Source organism: Macroventuria anomochaeta (assembly GCF_010093625.1).
Source record: "Macroventuria anomochaeta strain CBS 525.71 unplaced genomic scaffold BU25scaffold_15, whole genome shotgun sequence".
In the NCBI taxonomy this organism is placed as follows: domain Eukaryota; kingdom Fungi; phylum Ascomycota; class Dothideomycetes; order Pleosporales; family Didymellaceae; genus Macroventuria; species Macroventuria anomochaeta.
The window spans coordinates 74,225-95,254 of record NW_022985376.1 but is presented as its reverse complement, the minus strand read 5'-3'; the positions used below and the strand labels follow the sequence as shown (position 1 = coordinate 95,254).

The 21,030-nt window shown below is 53.2% G+C and overlaps 9 protein-coding genes across 9 annotated transcripts; 3 read left to right on the top strand and 6 right to left on the bottom strand.

The window, feature by feature from the left end:
* Nucleotides 1-531: 531 nt before the first annotated feature.
* On the bottom strand, nt 532-1,304 carry BU25DRAFT_44028 (CKS-domain-containing protein). The gene is made up of 4 exons (XM_033709164.1): nt 989-1,304; nt 792-936; nt 683-741; nt 532-628 (listed from the first exon to the last, which is right to left on the bottom strand). Exons 1-4 carry the CDS (start codon nt 1,102-1,104, stop codon nt 595-597), a joined length of 354 nt encoding a protein of 117 aa, XP_033561967.1. The 5' UTR covers nt 1,105-1,304; the 3' UTR covers nt 532-594.
* Nucleotides 1,305-2,416: 1,112 nt separating this feature from the next.
* On the top strand, nt 2,417-2,854 carry BU25DRAFT_302552 (uncharacterized protein; the record flags this gene model as incomplete). Its single annotated transcript, XM_033702011.1, has 1 exon — nt 2,417-2,854. A coding segment is annotated over one exon (438 nt), but the record flags the coding sequence as incomplete, so codon positions are not given.
* Nucleotides 2,855-3,319: 465 nt separating this feature from the next.
* BU25DRAFT_467792 (uncharacterized protein) lies at nt 3,320-5,127 on the bottom strand (the record flags this gene model as incomplete). Its single annotated transcript, XM_033710723.1, has 4 exons — nt 3,320-3,795; nt 3,864-4,083; nt 4,139-4,292; nt 4,652-5,127. The coding sequence occupies 4 exons, from the start codon at nt 5,125-5,127 to the stop codon at nt 3,320-3,322; spliced, it is 1,326 nt and encodes a 441-aa protein (XP_033561965.1).
* Nucleotides 5,128-5,767: 640 nt separating this feature from the next.
* Nucleotides 5,768-6,325, bottom strand: BU25DRAFT_458185 (uncharacterized protein; the record flags this gene model as incomplete). Its single annotated transcript, XM_033710182.1, has 1 exon — nt 5,768-6,325. The coding sequence occupies one exon, from the start codon at nt 6,323-6,325 to the stop codon at nt 5,768-5,770; it is 558 nt and encodes a 185-aa protein (XP_033561964.1).
* Nucleotides 6,326-7,248: 923 nt separating this feature from the next.
* BU25DRAFT_44000 (uncharacterized protein) lies at nt 7,249-8,201 on the bottom strand. The gene is made up of 2 exons (XM_033709144.1): nt 7,943-8,201; nt 7,249-7,889 (listed from the first exon to the last, which is right to left on the bottom strand). Exons 1-2 carry the CDS (start codon nt 7,994-7,996, stop codon nt 7,347-7,349), a joined length of 597 nt encoding a protein of 198 aa, XP_033561963.1. The 5' UTR covers nt 7,997-8,201; the 3' UTR covers nt 7,249-7,346.
* Nucleotides 8,202-9,466: 1,265 nt separating this feature from the next.
* Nucleotides 9,467-13,381, bottom strand: BU25DRAFT_448266 (NPL4-domain-containing protein). Its single transcript, XM_033709593.1, has 5 exons — nt 13,078-13,381; nt 11,567-13,031; nt 11,404-11,515; nt 10,779-10,905; nt 9,467-10,726 (listed from the first exon to the last, which is right to left on the bottom strand). Exons 1-5 carry the CDS (start codon nt 13,284-13,286, stop codon nt 9,598-9,600), a joined length of 3,042 nt encoding a protein of 1,013 aa, XP_033561962.1. The 5' UTR covers nt 13,287-13,381; the 3' UTR covers nt 9,467-9,597.
* Nucleotides 13,382-13,514: 133 nt separating this feature from the next.
* Nucleotides 13,515-14,729, top strand: BU25DRAFT_410426 (uncharacterized protein). The gene is made up of 2 exons (XM_033706287.1): nt 13,515-14,069; nt 14,125-14,729. Exons 1-2 carry the CDS (start codon nt 13,674-13,676, stop codon nt 14,452-14,454), a joined length of 726 nt encoding a protein of 241 aa, XP_033561961.1. The 5' UTR covers nt 13,515-13,673; the 3' UTR covers nt 14,455-14,729.
* BU25DRAFT_410425 (uncharacterized protein) lies at nt 14,728-16,274 on the bottom strand. Its single transcript, XM_033706286.1, has 2 exons — nt 15,891-16,274; nt 14,728-15,841 (listed from the first exon to the last, which is right to left on the bottom strand). Exons 1-2 carry the CDS (start codon nt 16,213-16,215, stop codon nt 14,961-14,963), a joined length of 1,206 nt encoding a protein of 401 aa, XP_033561960.1. The 5' UTR covers nt 16,216-16,274; the 3' UTR covers nt 14,728-14,960.
* Nucleotides 16,275-16,364: 90 nt separating this feature from the next.
* On the top strand, nt 16,365-18,013 carry BU25DRAFT_410424 (uncharacterized protein). Its single transcript, XM_033706285.1, has one exon. It carries the CDS (start codon nt 16,516-16,518, stop codon nt 17,791-17,793), a length of 1,278 nt encoding a protein of 425 aa, XP_033561959.1. The 5' UTR covers nt 16,365-16,515; the 3' UTR covers nt 17,794-18,013.
* The last annotated feature ends 3,017 nt before the right edge of the window (nt 18,014-21,030 follow it).

Here is a 21,030-nt window from a genome sequence, read left to right as displayed (position 1 = left end):
GCAGGTGAATCCGGATCGCGGGCAGGAAAGGGTCCAAAAGTGAACGATGGGCTTCCCGTGATCGTCGTGACAAACGACTCCTGGACGGTAAATTTTCTCGCGATATGGTAGGAGATGGGTCCGAGGAGCGTTCGAGGATGCGTCTGACTTTTCGAAGGTCTCTGAGCCGTTGTACCTGTGTGTGGGGCGCTTTGGTGAAGTGATGCTTTGATATTCCCTAAGAATTGGCGGTAGCTAACATAGATGCTCTCTGCTGAGCAGGGGCAATGAGCCTAAGACACTCTTTCGCGGCCAGATGCCTCACCGAGCTTGTGCAACAGCCGTATGTACAAGGTGGGCCTTTCTACCAGCCCATGGTGGTACCGTTGCCGTGGGTGTCCAAATGACCTGTATAGCTCTAGCTCCAGCACGTCCTTCGTTCCGCCATGATCATGTCGTCGTTATATCTAACATGTCGCGCTCAAAATAGACAAAGAAGCTGGATTGTGTCGCTGCAAGGTGCCATGCCCCATCGTGGGTCGGTGGACGCAGCGGTTGCGATCGTCGAATCGGCAAGGGAAGCTGTCCCTATGGATGAATGGAGTGCACATTATCTTAGTGCATAGGAGGCTGATAGTTGATCGGTCGCCTAGAGATGCTCTATCAGTGCCATTGTTGTCATCTGCAGATTGGAAAAACATACTTGAAGAGGAGAATATGCGGCTCCGGCTCGTGTACTTCGTAGTGCTCCCACCCTAAGCTCTGCGCATATATTAGCACACTGTATGAGTTTACCGATTGATTTCGCATACCTGGGTGATGCCTAGTGCCCTCCATTCCTCTTCCCACAGCAGCTTCAGTGTGCCTCTAGCGCCATCAAAGTAGTCTTTAGGGATGATCTTCAGCATCTGCTTAGGCAGTTGCACGTGGCGATATTCGAACTGGTCGTCTGAGTATCTGTTTGCAATGTTAGCGGGCGCGCCCGCAGGGTCCCGAGTAAACAACGCACCTTGCCGAGTAGTGGATCGCGTCAACAAACTCGTCTAGCTTCTCCTTCTCATGCTCGGACAACGGGCGAGGCTTCTTATTGCGACGCGTGAAGTCGATGTCCATGTCTGCGGTCATTTTGAGGATCGGTGTGCTGCGATGGCGAAGCTCGTGTGCTCGTGCAGTGTGCTGTGCGAGGGTGAATGTAGTGGGGCAGACGACGAAGACTCGATTGGCGAAGAAGCGCGGTCGTAGCGCGACTTGTAATGCTGTGTTTGTGTGACGATGGCGGTACTCTGAGCTGGTAGAAAGAGAGAAAGGGTTCAAGCGCGCGAGGACAACAAGCAGTTGTTTACAGTAGTCATGGAAATTTGGACACCGCCGCACCGACCCCGCTAAGTGCCTAGCGTACCGGCTCCACCGCGCCTGCCACGTTCCTATCACAACCACATCTCATTGACTGACCATGCGGTCTAAGCGAGCCATGATGGACTGTCTCTTACTTGCTGTACAGCACACTGCTGCCCGAGACGCCCTGGTCTCCGCAAAAACAGAGTCGTCTCATGACCACTTATCCAGCCTCTTGTGCCCTCAAGGAACCCGCCAACAAGTTGAGCACCGAACCCAGATCTTGGAGGCCCTCAGAGACTTACAATACAGCAACGCCGGTTTAGGAGGTTTTCCTGATGCTGCAATTTGCTTACGCTCGAAAGTGACAAATGTGTCGCTAGACACAAGCTCTTAGACACTGCTCTAGCGTAGTGCTACGAACTACTTGTTGGCGACTTTCAGCGAGGTACAAACGTCAACATGGTGACGTCCGGACTGAGTGCAACTGCGCCATGGTGTTTTATTCATAACTGATTGACTTGCAAGTCGACGCTGCATTCATAGCAACCCGCGAATTCGCGTGTCGATTTTCTCTCGATTCAATACCCATATCGACAACCTTACCCAACACCGTAATATCCAGATGTCTTCCATCGTTAGTCAGGGGCCTCATCCAAAACATAGCGTAGTTCTAATAGATTACAGTCCCTGTTTGCGACCTGTGGAATGGATATAAAAACGAAAGTTTCTGTTATATCGAGACAGACTCGAGTTTTAGTACGGTGCGCGAGTCCGCCGGAGCAGGGTGTGTCGGCTGCAACGTCTTGTGGCAGATCATCGATATTTTTGTTAAGAAATTTGATGATAACCCACCCTGTCGAGGAACACTGGTCATGCTTGACCCTCATGATGGTGCCTTCGGCCAATCCGGCGAGATCATCCTGTCGTATTCGCATGATTGTGAGGGCTGTCATCACACCACGAACGGAATTGGCATGCACGACACGCCAGCTATCAATCTCTTCAGCTCTGACGGAAATACGTACTTGCTAGGGTATGTTCACATCACACCCGCGCTGCCTTTGAAGCAAGATGGGTTATCTCTGGCTCACGGTCAAAAGCTCGTAAGTGGCTGGCAGAATGCTGCGAGAACCATACGAGCTGTTGTGATGCCGGCGATGCACCTACTCGAGTGTTGCCTAATCGTATCTTGGACCTTGGCACCCATGAAAACGCCGATGAGGATATCTGTCTCCTTGAGCCGACTGCTCTATACACTGGACGGTATATCTGCCTTTCACACTGCTGGGGTTCAAGTGGTTGCGCACTGAAAACGACGACGAGGAACGCTGACGAGCACAAACTACGGATACAGTTTTCCGATCTTCCCAAAACATTTCAGCATGCGGTCAATTTCACTCGATGGCTTGGAGTTCGCTATCTTTGGATCGATGCCTTGTGTATCATACAAGATGATCAAGACGACTGGTGCCGAGAATCACCCACTATGGCGAGCGTGTATGCAGATTCGTGCCTGACATTATCAGCAGCCAGTGCAGCTTCTGGCGACGGTGGATTATGTCAGCCTGGCCACAAACTTGTACAGAGGAAGTTGACCTGCAACGGCATTACGGACCATCTGTTTGTACGTGCTGATATCTAACATAAGGTCATTAGTGCCTGGGGCTCACCGTACCCCGAAAAGGCAGATCTACCTGAGGAATTTCCCCTCTTGTCTAGAGCATAGGCATTTCAAGAACGAGTTCTGGTCCCTCGCATTCTATACTTTGGCAATATGGAGCTCTTTTGGGAGTGTCAAGAGGATATGCAGTGTAAGTGCATCCAGAGCGATGGTTCTGATGGCTGTAAAGAAACGTCCGTAGTCATGACTCAGCCGCACACAGCATTCGGCACTGGCGACGTTGCTCTGTCCGAGCGTCTGAACTGTTGGAAAGGTTGGTCACAATATACTCTCAGCGACTTTTGACATATCCAACAGCTCGTTTAACAATGAACGACAAGATCAAGAATCTGATTCGTAACTGTACCGGCCAGAGCCAGCCTTACGTAAAGCCTCTTCAATCTCCTTCATACACTCCTCCTTTCGATATTGTTCCAGATTAGGCCAGCCATGTTTGCGATAAATAGGCTTGAGCAAACCCACAAGCATGGGCTCCTTGCTATCACGCGGCCAGCCTTCAAGAACTTCCTTTGAGTTCCTTGGAACGAAGTCGAGTTGTCGATAATGCTTCTTCATCTTCTCGAAGAATTCGGGAATACCCCATTGAGGGAACCAGAAGCCTTGTATCCATTCCGGTCCGAGATCTTCCTCTTCCTCTCCTAACTGTTCCTCATCGTCGTCGACTTGGTCATCAGAGCCTCCTTGCGCTTCGTCATCGGACGTGGGCAGACTTTCTTCACCAGAGGTACGGGACTCGTTGTCTTCCTTATCAGACGTCTGTTCGTCATCCAACTCGATACCAAACCCGTCGTCTTCAACTATCACGGGTACATTTGCCTCGTCTCTTTCTTCTTGGGTGGTTGGAGTTGTCAAAGCTCGAGCCTACGCAATCTCGTGGGGACACTCCATCCACCAGATGCAGCCTCGAAAGGTGTCCAGAAGCAAATGACGTCGTCGCGGGCAGCGATAGTCAGTCCAACACAATATGGAGGTACTCCTCCTGCCCACACCTCTCCACCTCCATCATCGCCGTCCGTACAGACCAACACACTCGAGATTTGCGTATTCCGGCTAAACAGCAGTCTCCCCGTACGGCACAATTTGAACTATGTCTATGTCGTTGCTTCTGATGTAAGGGAAATGGCGCAACAAGTTGACCACCTCGTCAGTCTTTTCCAGAGGTCGCATGGTTTCTGGGGTGATGTTCGGCCAGCCGCCTGGTGGTGGCTCCATAATACGGTCTTCAGCAAGGTACATCTTGGCGAGGAAGTGGTAGTAATCTCGAACGGCAGCGACTGTGTCATCACGATCGAAACTCGAAGCCATAGTCAGAGAAGGTAGGATTTGAGCGTGAATTGAGAGAGTGTGCGTTGAAGATGATATGTAAAGGGGAGATTATGCCCAGGTGCTAACTAGCCTCTTCCGGGAACTGTGCTGCAAAACCCTTGGTCGTTGCCTGAAAGATGTACAGAGGTTGCTGCCTCGCACACTCTTGTGTTCGCCTTCGCACCTGCTCTACCAATCGGATTCGTCAACCACAACTCAGCCATGTCGACTTGCCATACTCGCTACAACCGACCTCGTTTCACTTCCTACGAACAGATCATCGACAAAGATTCCAATCACTCCAACACCGGTGTCCATCGAGTCTTTCCACAGCCTTCCACAATCTACCCCTTCGGCCTCCCACCAGTCATATCCCAAACCCCAACATCCCCTTCTCTCCCCCAAACCCTCACTGTCCTCGTACCAAGTGAACCATTCTCTTCTTCAGATACTTTCCTCAGATCGTCCCTACTAGCCCCCCTCTTCAGCCAAACCTCCGCCTTATCCGCCTCCCCATCTCCCTCCCTCTCATTCCCTCTTCTCAGGTCCTTTACATGTTGCAACTCAACCCTTCCATCATGGCCCGCGCCGTGCGGTGTACCGGACGGCTGGTATGTGCAGTGGAGGTGCACGCGGCTCTCGTAGTTTTCAGCCGCGCATGTAGCTTGTTGGTCGAGTTGGAGAGGGGATTGGGTGTGCAAGTGGGTTCGGGTGTGGCGGGCGCGCCGGTCTTTGGTGTAGCTGATGAATACCCAGAGGATGAGGAGGCCGAGGATTGCTGCGGTTAGGACGGTGAGGGTGAGAATTAAGGGGGTGGATGTCATCATTGCGTTGACAGAAGGCGATCAGTCGTTGATGAAGTCCGGCGATGGGCTCTTCGTTGATGTTCGTTTCTTGATGTAGATGCGACAACCAGCGAAGTGGTCTTCTTTACTGTGGTCGATTGATAGTTGTACGATGCTGTCCCGTGCTGTTGGTGAGACGTAATTTCTTTGTCTCATCTCGGCTGGAACGTTTGCCCTTCTTGAAGTGCTACGAACTGGGTACAAAGGCTCTTGCACTACGCTGACACTTGAGTGGAAGGGTTGGCCCGATTCAGAAACTTATGAGACGAGACCAAGGGAACAAAGACATGCAAGAGAGTGATGAGATTGGCTAGATATCCAAAGTAAACAAACATTTGGGATATCTCGAAGAAAAGCTATATACACCATACTCCAACTCCTTTCGTCGACGATGCCCTGCATACGACTGCGCTCAACGAGATTCCATCGTTATGTCATCGACTCGTCTTCACTCTTACAAATACACAATGATATAAGAAAACCCTCTGAAAACCCAGCATCCATGAAATTATGCCAACACTGCGCGCAGCGCAATCACTCTCTCCAATGCCCCACCCTTCTCAGCACCATATCTCTGCGCGTCCCGTACTCCGTAGACAACGAGATTACCCACAACCATCTAGGCAAAGAAGCAGAACACCGCAGCAACACCCAACCCCATCACAACCGACCACTTCCCCGTCCCAACAGTATTCTTAGCACCAATCGAGAAAACGGACTGCGTCGGACTCGGCGCTCCAGTAGAAAGTGTGACATTCGTTGAGTTGTCGCTTGGTGAGCCTGTCGAGAGTGTCTTGTTGGCGGCCGCCGTGGATGTGGGTACGAGTTCCAGCGTTCTGGTGAGCGTCGTCTGGCTCTCAGACACACTTGCTGTCTTCTGCACCGCAATCTCAGTCCCATTCAAACTCGCATTCGTAGTCTGACTCATCGCAACTGCCACAGTAGGAGTCGCGGGATACATCTGCGCCAGCAGCACCATGACATCCGCAGGCAGATCCTTGTACCACTGCGGGGCCACATCACCGGTAGGCAAGACAATGTCGGTGCCGGTGCCGGTGGGCATTGCTGTCTTGAGGACGGAGAGGACGGAGAGCTTGGTTGGGTCGATGGTCGCTGGGTCGATGGCGCGTGCGATGAGGTCCGCAACGGCATGGATGTTGGGGTGTGCGGTGGCCATGGTGGTGGCAGCTTGGGCGCTGAGGGAAAGAATAGCTGTTGATTTCATGTTTGCGATGTTGATGTCGTGGTAAGCGTGGTAAGCGTGGTAAGCGTGGTATTGTGCTATCGTGTGGCGTGTTGAATGCTCGTGCGCGAGGTGCGTCGTGTCGTTGCTGTTGTTGACAAACAAGGCAAGCGCAACTGTCGTAGGCAGGTACCCACGAAAAGTGGAGACGGTGAAGGCGAAGATGAGTTCAGAACCCTTTTTCCGCCGAACAAGCTGAAAGCGTATGCAAAACCAGCTGAGGATTCAATTTCCCAACCCAGCCGAATAATGGCCTTTTTGTCGTAGTCACTTACACAGAGGTAATAACAAAGAATTGGTTGGATGTCCAAGCCGGGTTCCTGCGTGCCCATCCAGGCTATAAGACCACTGGTACCTGTCGCAAAGCGTCTGATGGGGACTGAGACGGTACAAGTGTAGCGTTTCGACCAGTCGTTGTGGGGCGTTTGATGAACGATCGTGCAACCACGGAGTGACAGGTGCAGAATGTTTGACAAGATGGTTAGAAGAAGTCCGAAAAGAATTGATCAGCGCACTGCGCATTGACACATAGAGTGAGTAAAAGTTGGAACGGAAGGTAGAAGGGAAGGTGGCAGCGCTCAACGAGGACAACGATACCCATGGCAAGCCCAAGGTTGCGAGGGAGATAGATCAGAGTCCTTGCTGAACCTTCAAAACTGTCACTTGAGCTAGGTGTCAAGGCCAAGAACTTGAAGCCATATTTGTGAGGTTGGTGTTCGAGTTTACCCCTGATGTTTAAGTTCGTGGTTGGAGAATCCATGCATGTTTGGCGCTACACCAAGTCTTGCGTTCCGTGACAGGACCGTGTTTCCCATGTTTCAAACAGCATGGTTTAAGGAATTGATGCGCAACTTCATTGTGACCAGAGTCAAAAAATAGAACTCGCAAACCTGATGCACATGATGAACAGCAATCTCGACTTTGACGGAAGGTACGAAATAGGAGGTACTCACACCTACGCCAACTCACCAGCAAAATCATACACAAGCCTCACCCTCTTCACCTCATCCTTATCCGACTTCCTCACCACAACGCGTCTCACAAACTTCCTCTCGCCTCCAATATCTGCAAAGCCCCAGATCTGCCACCCCGTCCACTTGTTCCCCTCGTTATCCACAAAACTCTCAATCACCTCGCCCTCTTCAATCTCCTTGAGCCATCCCTCGGTGAGATACTTTGCATCCTCCTCTGTGACGCCTTTGCCCTTCGCCTCCTCGAGTACGGCAGCGAGTGTGGTGTACCGCGAGCGACCTTTGAGCGTGCCGAAGAGCCAGTCGGAGTGTCCGCGCCATTGCCAGTCGAGTGTGCGCTTCTCAGAGCTGCCCTTGAGACCACCAGAGATGAGCTGGTCGATGTCGATCTGGGCTGATGTGCCGTCTTCGGCGGTGTGGTGCTTGAGATGCTGGGTTACTGTTGCGGCGCCCAGGGCTTTGCGGGTCAACCAGCCGACGCCTTGAAGGGCGAGGACGGGGTCGAAGGCGTCAGAGAGGCTCTTGTTCTGGGATGGTGACTTAGTGGGGGTACGGGCAGGTGATGGTGGGTTTGATGTACCATGACCCATTTTCCTTGGAGGTTCTTGACGTTGACAGATGCTGGGGCGGCCATTGTGACTGTATCGTGCTCTGTCTGTTCTTTTCACGAATTTGTTATGTTCGTAGTGGTGATGTGGTGTTATACAATGTAGTTCTCGAGTGTGGGTGGGGTACTCAAATACGTATCTGTTACCTCAACCCAGAATAGCATTGCAACAGGACCGTGAAGCTTTTAAGTATCTCCCCACATGTGTCGCCCAGCTCCAAGCCCCTCGTGCCATGCCTTCGTTCACATGGCACACCGTCTCGTACCTGCATGTGCGCGTCACGCCAGACAAATTGCCTAGGTATCTTCTCCATGCGGTTAGCTTTTCCGCGGGGAAGCCCTGCACCGAGCGTCGCGAGGTGGAGCTGCGGCCCTTACCCCACGGGTATCAACCCCATCCTGGTAGAGCATCAACGGTGCGAGAAATGGTACCATAGATGTGGCTTTGTTCGTCTTGGGCCGAGGAATCCCATGTGCGGTCTTCGAGATCATTGGGTCAATGCAGAGAGTCTATGCGGCACGGTGCTCGGGAAAGGAAGGCGCCGTTGTTGGTGGGAGGTACTGTGTCCATGCACGGGATGCGCGCGTTTGCCGAATGCATGCGATGGCCAACATCCGCACCACGCAAAAATGAGGCTGTAGAGCCACATACAAAACCAATTATCACGAGATTTTTTAGTGGAGTGTTCTATGGGCCTATACGACAAACTTTGCTCATATAAACCTTTGCGGAAGTGTGGAGGTGCAGCCGCTGCGTGTGGTATTGACTGGGGCCGCCGGAACTGGCTCTGCGGCAGAAGGACTACCCACAGCACCCACAGCAGCACACTTCTTCGTCTTCTTTACTGCTGGAGGCTCTGAAGCCTTGCGCTTGCTCTTGTGAGATAATTATACAGCTTTTACAGCGTCGTGAGCTTGCCTATCACGCTCTCTTTGAGCCTTGCATTCCTCAATCACTTTGTACTCTTGAGGCTTCCTCCGGTCACGCTCTTCCTTCTCTCTCGCTCGCTTCTCACGCTTCTCTTGCTCAAGCTTTTGTTGGAGTAGTTGGGTTGACTCCTTCAGCTTCTTGGCATTCACCTTTTTGAATTTCTCTGCTTCTTCTTCTATTGCAAATACGCGCTGACAAAAGCGAGCTTCCTGCACCTTACTCGGAGACCACCACTGAGTCTTAGAACAACTTTCCTTCCGCTGAATTAGAAGCAGAGCTTTGCCCTCCTTGCCCTGCTTCTTCTTGGCCTTGACTGCCCCTCTCAATCTCTCATTCTCCATCTTCAGAAGCTGGTTATCAACTGAGAGGCGGTGGAAAATTTGCCTCAATGCGCGCGTCCTTACTGTTTGGATCCTTCACAGAGCGGCGAAGAGTTCTGTCAGTAACACGCCAGCTCTCTCCGCTGTAGCATGACGTAGTAGAGCTGCTGGAGTCGCTGTGTGGCATATTGTGGGTGAATCTTAGCAAGGGAGATCGGAAGATCAGGAAGAAGATAAGAAGAAGAGAAGGTAGAATTTTGCTGACATGAGGTCGCTTCTGCAGATGCAAACAATCCACGTGAATCGAAACATATGGTATAATGCATCTTTGTACCTCGTTCAAACTCGTGGCCCCCAGGCGCTTGGACAACCTTTCCTCAGGCGCCGCACAGTACATCCGCAACCCTAACGCCCAGATCCAGGACCGCGAGATGCTCATCTCCACCGTCCACGAGCCTCTTGTCTGTCTCGCTGAACACGCCAGCCAAGCGCACCTTCTTAATATCTTCCACCCTCTCATCAAACATGACCTGCTCATACAGCTGTCCAACAGTCTGACTTGCGCTCCACCCCTCTGCAATCATATTCTCCACCACCTTTGCGATCTCATTATACCGTATGCTCCGACTTGAGCTCTTGGGAAACAGCGAGTCCGAGAATGTGTTGAGCGTAGTCGCGGGAATCACGCCTGCAATTTCCGCAATAGACTGCAGAGAGACGGTATTCTTGTCCACAAGAGTGGTGCCGGAGTCGACATCCATCTCGTCGCCGTCGATCACGGGCTTGCCTTTCCGACTTGACTCCTTGGTAGTCTGTGTAGCGCTCACCAGTCTCGCTGCAGACTGCAAGAATGTGATGGCTTTCCTCAGATCGCCATCTGCGACCCGCACCAACTCCTCGCTGACGCCCTGATCGAGTGGCACCCCTTCTAACCTCGCGATGTCCTCCACACGCTTCACAGCGTTTCCTTGATCCAAGCTCTTGAAGCGGAACTTACTGCATCTCGACGCAAGCGGATCAATAATGCGCGTAACGTAGTTACACACAAGACAGAACCTTGTCATCTTACTATACGTCTCCATCGTTCGTCTCAGCGCAGACTGCGCATCCTGTGTCATACTATCCGCCTCATCCAGGACAATGATCTTGAACGGCGGACAGGGGTACTTGTCCCTATACCGCACCATCTTGCCTTCGCCACCATGCTCGTCTTCCGTCATGACGTTGTATGTGGGTGCGGAACTGAGCTGCTGGCGCGCAAAGTCTTTGACTTTCTGACGCACGATGCTAATGCCGCGCTCATCGGAGGCGTTGAGTTCGAGGACGCGCGACTTCATGAGTTCGGGGCCGTAGAGCTGTTTTGCGAGGGCGAGAATTGTGGATGTTTTGCCTGTGCCTGGCGGGCCGTAGAAGAGCATGTGTGGAAGGTTGGAAGATTGGAGGGTGCGCGAGAGGATTTGGATGGTATTGTCTTGTGCCGTGACTTCTGAGAGTGTCTTTGGACGGCTGCGAAATTGTTAGCTTTTGTTATGCGCAGATGGGACGATGAATGCTGTACTATTTCTCGACCCATGGTTGCAGGCGGTCAGGCTGTTGCTTTGTGCTGGGAGCTTTTGAAGAGCTGGCTTGAGCAGCAGCTTGTTGCCGCGCTTTTAAATTGAAGAAGTCCGCCATCTTGTGCAATCCTGTGTTGTGTGATTGAGATGTTGCGGGGACGAGCAGACAGAGCTAAAGTGGAACACGCGACGCGACTAGCAAGCGCGTTCTCACGTTCAAGCAGGCGCACGGTCCGCCAATGACAGCATCACAACGACAGGTCAGGCGCTCGAAGTCAGAGATGTTTCGTTCCTTGTTTGTGAAGGTCTAGCATGCTAACTGCTCGTCGAAGAGCTTCCCCATGACGCCAATCCATGCATGCCCGCAATGTCAACCCGTCCACCCCACAATACATGCACACGTTCGATCGATCGGACCTACACACCAAAGGCCTAACCATCAGGGAAGTTTCTACTTTCCCCTCAAGCTACTAGCCTTGAGCCTCTTAGCCAGCTGTACAGAATCGGAGTCGGAGCCATTGGAGGGCTGTCGCGCAATGTTGCGATGAGCCGCCCCCCAACTGGCGGAATGCGAAGCAGAAGAAGACGGATGCGAGGTGTAATGAGATCGTTTAGGGGGGCGCTCACCACTTTCTTTTAGAATCGTTAATAACGTTGCCCAGCCTCCTGTGTGCTGGAGTGCTGAGCCTTCTGATGTGTCGTGTGTCGATGCAACCTTAAAGAGGAGAGATTCTTCATCCTGTAGCATGCGTCAGTACACGACCTTGTTTAGTAGAAATGTTTGACGTACCTTCGACAGTATTCCTAGGTTGTGAACAAAGCAAAGGAGGTGGAAGTTTGAGATAGCGTTGAGGCCGCTCGTAGTGTTGAGCGCAAGCCCATTCGCCTTCGCGTTGAGCGACTTGCTCAATGTCGACACATCGGCCATCTCGCCCATGATTTCGCGGTTCTCGATCGGGAATTTGCCGCCTGTGAATAAAGGATTCGGTTGTTTGGGGAAACCGTGTGTAAGTGTGAGCAGCAGGTACTCGACAGGGAAGTCTGGCTTTGCGTTCTCCTGCACGTTCGCGCCGTGCTCGTTTATCCGTCTGTAGAAGACTTCGGGGATGTATCGTGATCGGTTCAGAGTCTCGTTGTCTGCCTCGTCTTGTACCAACATGACCGAAGGCTCAGCTGATGGCTCGATGATGTCTGCGCGCACCATCTCTACCGCTGAGTTCGATGCCTGGTACGACGAGATACCAATTTGCCCTTCCGCATCGCCGCTGATGACGCAAGTCACAAAGTTCGATCCAAACTGCCCCGTCTCGCTCCACTTCGATGGCCGTGGATATCTCGCCTGGTATCGTGCTGCGAACGTGATCTCGAGGGAAGACAGGAAGTATGAGTCGGTGTGACGTTTGCAGATGACAGAACCGTCGCCCTTGTCAGCATCCAGAAGATCTGTGAATATCACGCCGACCCTCTGAAGCCCACACCGCGCAGCAATCTCATCGATCTCCTTCTCGTTATCCCAGTCGCCAAGTGATATACCGTCCAGCTCGTTGACCTGTGGCGGCTCGTAGATGGTCTCGACGACAGCCTTCGTCCCCAGCGGCACCTCGGTGTACGCCTCGTACCGGCCGTACAAGAAGCCTAATCGCTGACACCCTGTGTTCCTCCAAAAGTTGATCAGATCGTCGACGACTTGTATCGATGCGAACTCGACGTGATCGACCATGCGGTACTCTTGTGGCTTTAGCGAAATCGCGCTGGGTTGACACTTGGTGCAGATGCCTTCTGGGAACGGCTTGTGGCCGGATGGGCAGTCTGGTCGTACGCGGTAGTATGGTTCGTTGAGCGGCGGGATGTACGAGCTTCCGAGCTCTGGCCTATTCTTTGCAGAGTTGACCTTGCGTAGGTACGAGTGGAACGACAAGTGCTTGATCTTCTTCTCGGCGAGGTACTCTGCAGAGTAGGGCTCTAGAGGCATGCAGTAGTCGCACATGCCCTTCGGCCCGTGTGTGCACATTCTCACATCGCGCTTGCGTGGGATCTTGCCATCCAGCTTATCGAGCTGGTCGTCGAGCGGTGATTGCTTCACCACTTCCCATGGGTTCTTGATCAGCTGCGTGGGGCCGCCGAGGGGCACCGAGGGCATGTCGGACTGCTCGACGGCTTTGCCATTCAGGCGAGCTGCTCCTGCTGGAGCTTCGGGTGTACCGTTCAGTGTCGTAGACTGCTCGTCGAAGCTCAGGAAGAGTTGTGCGCCGTGTCTGTGGGCATGTTAGCTCTGGTAGCGGTACGCAGCAAGCTACCTACGATAGTCCAACTTGCTGGAAGGTCACACCCTTCAGCGAGGCAATCTTCCTGGCGTCTCCTCCCTGGGGCTTGTTGCTAACAGCGACACTCGCGAGTTCGACATTCTTAGGCAGTTTCTCCGCCACCTGAGGCAGGATGTCTGGGAAGGTAGTCGTGGGCTCGACAGTGAGGCGGAACTGACCCTCTTTGCTCACGAACCGGAGGATCATGATGTGCGGTATCTGTGTGGAGTTGAGCAGAGGGCAAGAGGCTGACTATAAAGGTATAGCTAAGAGGGAGAGGAGGTGGAAGTGGTTAGGTGATGGTGCTCGCTACCATGCGCGTTCGAAGCTCGCGGAACTTAGTCGTCATTAAGCCCGGGCGGCAGGCACGACCGACAGGGATGTCCCGCCGCAGTGTTAGCGCGCCTGGTGAACGAACATCTGGCATCATTCACAGCAAAAGTTGTCCAGACATTCACACTCACCGTCCGGACCCTTTCTATAGTCGCTCCTTTGCCTCCAGTCGGTCTGCACAGGGGCCTTTCACCCTCGGAGAATATCCACGGATTAATTACCCATAATTGAAGAAAGCCTGCACAGCAGCCCACCGCCAAAATGTGGCCCTTCGACGCCGTCGACTGGCTCATGCTCCTGGTCCCTGTCGCCTACCTCTTCATCATGATCGGCTCGCTCACAGTCTTCTTGTCCCTGTACCGCAAGCGCCAAGCAGCCGCCGCCTCGTCTCTCGAGCCCTGGTTCCCGCAACATCTCCAGCGCAACATCTACCTGTCGCTGCTGCACCAAGAAGACCCAAAAGTCCCGGACAGCATCCTGAAAGCTGCACTCCTGCGCCGCGCAACCGAGGACATCCACCGCATTGTGCAGATCAGGAACGCGAAGCAGGCACTCCAGGTCCTGCTGCAGAGGGGCAGCGTGGGCGATGATTTGTGGAAGCGGTTTGAGCGCGCGGAGAAGGAGATTGAGGAGGAGCTGAGGGATGTTGTGCAGGAGGTAAGCCACAAAACCACAAACATCAATCGGACGTGCCCTGCTAACACAACGAAAGGCCAACGCATTCGCGCCCAACTGGGGCCAGTCCATCTTCCAATCCGCGTCCGAAATGGCCCAGAACAACCACATCCGCGAGTGTCTCGACGAGATCCTCGCCAAAGCACCCAAGGAATCACAGTGGTGGAACAGCCGCCGGGCCGAGATCCAGGGCTCCTTCATGAAGGAGCTGGACGAGGAGAAGATCAGGAGTCGCGAGGGCAGCGTTGCAGGGACAGGGAGCGTTGTGGGAACGCCTGCGGCCAGCGTAGCGGGGAGTGTGATGGGGGAAGATGCGGTTATGGTCGAGAGCCCGAGCGGGAAGAAGAAGCGGAAGGGGAAGAAATGAGCGCGTGCTGATGTCGTGGTTGCGAGCTCGAGGGATTGAACGGGGAGCATGTTTTTTTGTGGCGACGGAAGCAGGGTGCTTATTACGCGCATTGCATGACTGGCGTTGAGGTGTTGGCAGGGCCACAGTATGATACTCATGGGCAGCATTGAGAAGATGCGTCTTCACTCAATGCCATGCCGATTTCAACTCACCATGCCGATTTCAACTCACCATGCCGATCTCAACTCAGAGTCTTAGCTCGTTCATCACTCTCGGAAATGAAGATCAACTCTGTGCTCATGTAATAAAATGCAATGCTACAGCGCCGTACCCATATTGACCCAAACAGCCAGTCTCATCGTACAAGCTCCCTTCGCTGTCTAATGAAATGGCAGTGTCAAGCACCAGATATACAGTTCCTCCTATCTCGCTCATCCTCGCCGACTTTCGTCTCATCTGCATCTCATCTCATCTCATCTGCATCTCCTCTGCATCTCATCGGCATCTCCTCTGCATCACATCATCTACTTCCTCGCAGGCCCACTAACACCAGCACCAATGACACTCGGCAGCTCCTCGCTGCCAACCGAGTACATCATCCCAATGATAGTCGAGACGAGGAAGGCCAGCGTAACGCCGGTCCCAACGAACAACCAGAACGGTGTGGAGATGTCCTTCTTCTGGCACGCCGGGCCGCCCCAGTTAGTAACCTTGCGGCTGTTGCCCTTACCAACGATGGTGGGCGAGCAAGCACAGCCGTAGCGGTCCTGCTGGGTCTTGTCTTGAGCCTTGTGCAGGAGCTTGCACTCGCCGTGGCCGGAGCAGTTGAGCGTGGTCTTCTCGCACGAGGCGAGGGAGTTGAAGAAGGGTGGCAGGATGCCGCGGACGGTGCCGTTGCTCTTCTTGGACGAAGTGTGAACGGGGAAGTCCTCGAGGTCGGGGTACTCGGCCTTGGGGGAGGTGGAAGGCTCGGGGGTGAAGGAGAGGAGTGCCTCGGGGTTCTGGCGGTTGCGGCGGGCTTCGATGGCGGAGGGCATGGCGTAGGTGCCGTAGGGGGAGACAACGCGGCGCTTCGAGTTGCCGGAAGAAGGCGGCATGGTGACGACAGTGATATCGAGACCGCGCTGAGCGAGGCCGGGAAGGGTGTACTGGAGGATGTTGCTCTTGATGTTGTCGTTCTTATCGGCGCGGAAGACGGTCAAGCACTCGTTGTGGAGGGTGGTCTTCTTGAGCACAGACAACGCAGCGTCAGCGTCGATGCTTGCAGAGTACGTCTTTGCCTTGGGGTCGGCATGCTTTGGCAGGGACTCGGCCTGTGTTGTGAAGTCCTCAATGAGGCGCTCGTTATCTGCTGGGGGCGGGGGGCTCGACATCTCGAACGACGAAGTGGAAACGTCGCGGAGTTCTGTGCAGATATTAGCCCTCGTCCGTAGACCACGCTGGCGGCTGCCCACCTGTCACAAGGCTCTCATCGGCGTCCTCTAGCCATACGAGCAACTGGGCCCTTGATGTGTCCGCCTCCTCTCCGAACAGCTGCGGCTGTCTCCCTCCGTATGTGTTGATGTTCTTGATTGCCTCGGCATCGGCGTCCTTGATCGAGTGGAATCGCGACAGGCCGAGTCTCTGGGCGAGGATCAATCGAGCTGTTTCAGGGTCGATGGGCGATGACGCTGGCGCGGCGTGGCTCTTGGTTCCATCAAAGGTAAACACGTGGCCGTTCTTTGCAGCTGCCGCGGCGCAGTACAGCGAGGAGGCGACAAAACCCCAGGATAGCTTCATCGTGGCGGGAATGGATGGAGTTGGGATGCGTGCTGCGGCGAGACAACGTCAGTGTCGAAGGTCGCAGCTTCCAAGATTCAGTCCGTGCGTTGAGAGGCGTTCACCTGCTGTGATTCGCCATCCCCCGTCCCCCATCTACAATCGCAGCCCTACGAACCACACCGCATGACTTATTGATACAGAGGGACACTACATATCGCCGCGACTCGACGAGTGCTGCCACTGCTCTGCACGCCTCATGTCTCACCACATCGCCTTTCACCCCTCATAACGCCTGCTGCCTCCCCGCAGATCGGCGCCATGTTCAAGGCACAAGTGCTGCGGCGGAGCTTCTCAGTCTTCAACCGAGTGCCCAGCTCGAGAATAGTACAGTCCGCGGCACGTGATGGCCACGAAAGCATAACGATACACCGTGTACGGATACGAAGGCCCTTCCTCAGCAGACAGCGACTCGTTGGCGCAGTGGCTATTGCTACAGCCACCTACGGACTCGGACAATACCTCGGCCTTGAAGTAGAAATAGAAGAGGAGGATGTGCAAGACCATCGGAAACCAGGGCGTTGGAAGAAACAGGCTCGCAAGGAAGACGGGACTCTCGAGGAGGTAGACGACGAAGAAGCAAATGAGGACGAAGACGGAGACGAAGAAGACGAGGATGAGGAAGAGTACGATGACGCTATCCTGTTTCTTCCCACTGGATTCTCGCGACTGAAGCCCAAGACCTTCTACAAGGGATCAGACCCAGAATGGCAGGAGTTCAAGAAAGTCAGCCAAGACAAGGCGAGGATAGAGAGAATACGGCAGGAGCTCGTGAATCTCGTCCGCACCGCATGCAGCACACCAGCATATGTTGCAAAGATTGGAGAAGTCGATCACAAGAAGGGTCGAGTCTGGATCGAGTTCAAGTTTCCGGACGGACCTCCACCCGAGTACGAACGGCCAGGCTATGAATTGACAGAAGCCCTAGAATGGCGCAAAACCACACGAGACGTCGAACCTGCCCTTCACCACCAACTCAACAAAGTCCTCTATCCCACCGCAGCCGCCGGCGCATTGTACGAAGACACAAAGAGGAAGGCGGAACGATCATGGAATGACTTTGCTGTGTACATGGGATGGGCAGAAGAGAGCGAACACCTTACAGTCCAGCAAATGATGCAGCAAGTCGGAACCCCTTCGAGGCCTACGAGTCCCGCTGCGCCTCCAGCAACCGCAGCCTCTGCTTCACCTTTTGGTGCTTCGTGGCCTGCGGCCACACAGCAGCCAGCTGCGCAATCATCTTCACCAGCAGCTGGCTCTGCAAAGGACCTTGGTTTCGCCCTTCCAGATCCCAAAGCGCTCACGCTAGACCTCGGACAGTTTCGACAGGACTTCCAGAAGGCGAACAGGGGCCACGTTCATCACCTGCCGCGTGGTGCGTTCGGCGTCCATGCCCTGATTGAGGTGTACGGCAGCAAAGCGCGCTTGACGCTGAACGTGATTGGTGTATATGACCCAAAGGTAGGACGGTATGTTGGGCTCCACGCGAACATCTGGAACCAGGCAGCGCACCGACAGCCGCCGAGAGGGGGACCATAGACTGAAGGACGATTGGAGTACAAGAGGAGACAGCATCAGCGATGTATATGGGTTTGAGCGTGTTCGTTCTGGTTAAGCGGCATCATGCAGTGAGCACGTCTGGCGTTTCGGTGTACTATACCTTGATGATTGTAGAGCACGGACAGAGTCAATCAGCAGCGCACATGTGACATAGCCGCGGCGATTCTGCTCAGTCAGGTATATAAGTCCATCTCCCCCCCCCTCCCCCTTCCCTTTACAATCCACACGTCTCTTCTCGATCAGTGATCCAAGATTAACAACCTTCATGTTCATGTGGCAGATTGTCTGCTTTCTTTTCCACAAACATGCTCAGCGTCGCGCCGTGCTGCGCGCCTCGCCCTTGCCTTTTCAATATCACCCTGAGGAACACCACATGTCCTGCGACAAACTTCTTCGCGCTCCTCTTCATGAAGCTTGAGTCACATGGAATAATCATATCGAACTGACAAAACCTAACTCGGTACATGTGAACCCTTCGAAAATCATTTCAACTCACATCATGCCGCCCTCTCGCTCTGGATCCTATGATGCTCTGAAAGGCCTCCCAGTGCTCCACTCTACTCTCTTTGCAAACGCCAATCTGGAAGTGGATATTTCAAAAAGCCTGAGACCATGATTCATGTCCGAGTCACTCATTCAAAGTTGATCTTAACTTGAGACTTGGACAGGGGTTCTTTTCATGCTTTCTGGCGCCCCTATCCATCCAGATACCCTGCAGTCGTCCCCTTTCTTTCCTCGGGCCTCAAGATACTGCCTGGTACCTCCATGTTCGACATTATCTTATACTTGACCAAATCAAGACAGCTGTCTGCGAATGGAGCACATCATGTTCGTAATGGCAGGACCATTGAATTGGCCTACCAAACGTATACTAAGATGCTTAGCTTCCTATCTGCAGAATCTGGAATTTTCCATCTGACTCGAACGCATCTCAAAGCAAGTTGATGGCTCTTCTGTCTGCCTGCCTTCTGACCAAGAATCGGCGATGCATGCCATACGATCCGTGGTCGTCCTGACCGAAATGCAAAATCACTCAACTCTCGATGTTTCTGTTACTCCGCTCATAAAACCTGCCTTTTCCGAAGTTCCAATTTCCAGTTTCCAATTTCTAAAAAAAAAAAAAAAAAAAAAAAAAAAACTCATATTCTCGAAGAGCTGTATGCTGGTTGAATCGTCGACAAGCTCATAGGACAGGACATCGTAGTAGTACGGCAAAGCAATTGTATTGTGGTATATGCATGAATGACAAGGGCAGGTATCATGGTATCGTTCAGTAAGCTCAAAAGAACTTGGGCTTGAGATACCTCAATAACGGGTATGTCCAACCAAGAGGTGATGGCGACTGGTCCCAGCATGATAGTATTGCCGGTTGAATCATCGTTTGCCCAAACCGTACTGACCAACTGCCCATAATAGATTGACATGCAGGCACTGGCCGTGAGTGTACAGCTGTCGTTGGTCTGGTAGTGTATACGTAGCCACTTCGAGTCCTCTGTCAGTACGGAATCATCAAGCTGCCCTCCCCCGATGACCATATAGTTCACGACTGTAGTGTATTGATCATGCCGTGTCATCTGATCCACATCTATTTTGGTCCAGTTGAAAAGATAGCGTTGGACACCACACATGTACATCCAAGTGCCAATCTCAATGCCCATCCCGAAGGAGCAACTAAACTGACCAACTTTAGGCACGAATTCGAGACCGGCAGCTTCAGCTTGGTCCAAATCTGCTGTTCGATTGCCGCTGAACTGCGACTCCTGCCACCATGTTGCGTTGATTCGAGGCTTCACACATTTGGTTCGCAGGAACAGCCCACTAGCCGTACCAGAGAACGCGCGAATGAGCGAGCGACGCTCAGGTTCGGCGATCGGAAGGAATTCCCTCACTTGTAGACCAGCATCGTACACCCGCGGCAGAACGATAGGAGGCTGGGAAAGCTCAACGAAAGCTGGAAATGGATCCAGCCTATACCTCCGAAATGACTCGGTTTCAAGAGTTCCAGTCAATCTGTCCGCCAGGAGGTTGGTCCAAACAGGGAATGTCTCAAAGGGCAGAAAGTGAGCAGAATCGTGTGGATTAGTACTACCTATGGTGGTGTTTATCTATACAGTGAAGCGAGCGGGCGCTAACTCATATAGGGAAGGCGCAGAGGCTCTGAGAACAGGACGTAGTGAAAGTACGGGCTGACAGAATGGACTATTCCAGAATTTCCGGGAAGGACGTCCAGCCTTAGATCAGAGAGCAATGCTGTCGAGGTTATATTTACAAGGGCTGTGGTCAACGCGAGGAGATTGCAAGCACGCCTGCTGTAGGTGGGACTTGCATATGTTTTCTAAGCAACGAGAATACCAGTGATGAGGGGCCTGAGTTCGCACAACGAAGGAGTGAGACAGCAGCGGCGTCCGGTAATCTGACCTGCCGCCACCGAAGCGCGAGAGCCGCTGGCATAGCTGAGGCTACCAGGGCTTGAGCTGCAATCGAAGAGCGAATGACATGCGGCCAGTGTAACAGATCGTGTCGCCCATCCGTTCGCCATGATCCGTCGCCATGTCTCGTTGCTGCTGTCACTCCACCACAGGAATGAGATGAAGCAGAAGGAAATAAGAATCGATAGCGTTCCGATGACGAGGGCGCCGATGGAATAACGACCAATCCGAGCGATGATTGCAGGTTGTACCCTTCGCTCGTGTGTGACCTCTGTAATCTCGAGCTTGTCTTAAGATTGTTTGAGTGGAGTGTCCGATCCTCAGGACGGCGCCATCTGTAGATCGTTGGTCATGCCAGGCTGCTCTTGTCTCGAGTGAGGGATTTAGAGTCATGTCGAGTTTCCAGCTCCTTGATAAGTTGAATCCCTGTTGGACACTGCCGATCCGTCTGTGACGAACTAGCAGGTGCGACACCCCTGAATACTGACACAAGCTCCTAATTTGCCTTGCTCACCAGTCCATTGGTGATGAGGTGGTGGCATGGAACAGACTAATGTGAGGAGGGGGCCTAAAGTATGCACGAGAGGCGCTACCTTCACAAGGCTGTGCTTCTGGGAGGGGTGATCCCATCGTTTACTGCATATAGTAGGAGGAAGTAACGGCTGAGTGCGCTGCAGCACGGTGCACCAGTAAGACGTGTAGCTCAAGAAGAGATGTGAATACAGAGTCCGTTGAGGTTTTCGTACTGTGCAAGTTCCAGCAATTGCAGGTGTACTCGCGGACGGCA

Bases quoted from the DNA above. Each gene is read 5' to 3' on its own strand.
- BU25DRAFT_44028 (XM_033709164.1), bottom strand. From the start codon at position 1,104: ATGACCGCAGACATGGACATCGACTTCACGCGTCGCAATAAGAAGCCT. The intron at 937-988 runs GTGCGTTGTTTA...CATTGCAAACAG, and splicing joins GCGATCCACTACTCGGCAAG to ATACTCAGACGACCAGTTCG. The intron at 629-682 runs GTATGTTTTTCC...GAGCATCTCTAG, and splicing joins CCGCATATTCTCCTCTTCAA to GCGACCGATCAACTATCAGC.
- BU25DRAFT_44000 (XM_033709144.1), bottom strand. From the start codon at position 7,996: ATGGCCGCCCCAGCATCTGTCAACGTCAAGAACCTCCAAGGAAAATGG. The intron at 7,890-7,942 runs GTACATCAAACC...TCACCATCCCAG, and splicing joins TCCAAGGAAAATGGGTCATG to AACAAGAGCCTCTCTGACGC.
- BU25DRAFT_448266 (XM_033709593.1), bottom strand. From the start codon at position 13,286: ATGATCCTCCGGTTCGTGAGCAAAGAGGGTCAGTTCCGCCTCACTGTC. The intron at 10,906-11,403 runs GTGAGCGCCCCC...CACACAACACAG, and splicing joins AACGATTCTAAAAGAAAGTG to GATTGCACAAGATGGCGGAC. The intron at 10,727-10,778 runs GTACAGCATTCA...ACAATTTCGCAG, and splicing joins CAACCATGGGTCGAGAAATA to CCGTCCAAAGACACTCTCAG.
- BU25DRAFT_410426 (XM_033706287.1), top strand. From the start codon at position 13,674: ATGTGGCCCTTCGACGCCGTCGACTGGCTCATGCTCCTGGTCCCTGTC. The intron at 14,070-14,124 runs GTAAGCCACAAA...ACACAACGAAAG, and splicing joins TGAGGGATGTTGTGCAGGAG to GCCAACGCATTCGCGCCCAA.
- BU25DRAFT_410425 (XM_033706286.1), bottom strand. From the start codon at position 16,215: ATGAAGCTATCCTGGGGTTTTGTCGCCTCCTCGCTGTACTGCGCCGCG. The intron at 15,842-15,890 runs GTGGGCAGCCGC...ATATCTGCACAG, and splicing joins CGATGAGAGCCTTGTGACAG to AACTCCGCGACGTTTCCACT.
- BU25DRAFT_410424 (XM_033706285.1), top strand. From the start codon at position 16,516: ATGTTCAAGGCACAAGTGCTGCGGCGGAGCTTCTCAGTCTTCAACCGA.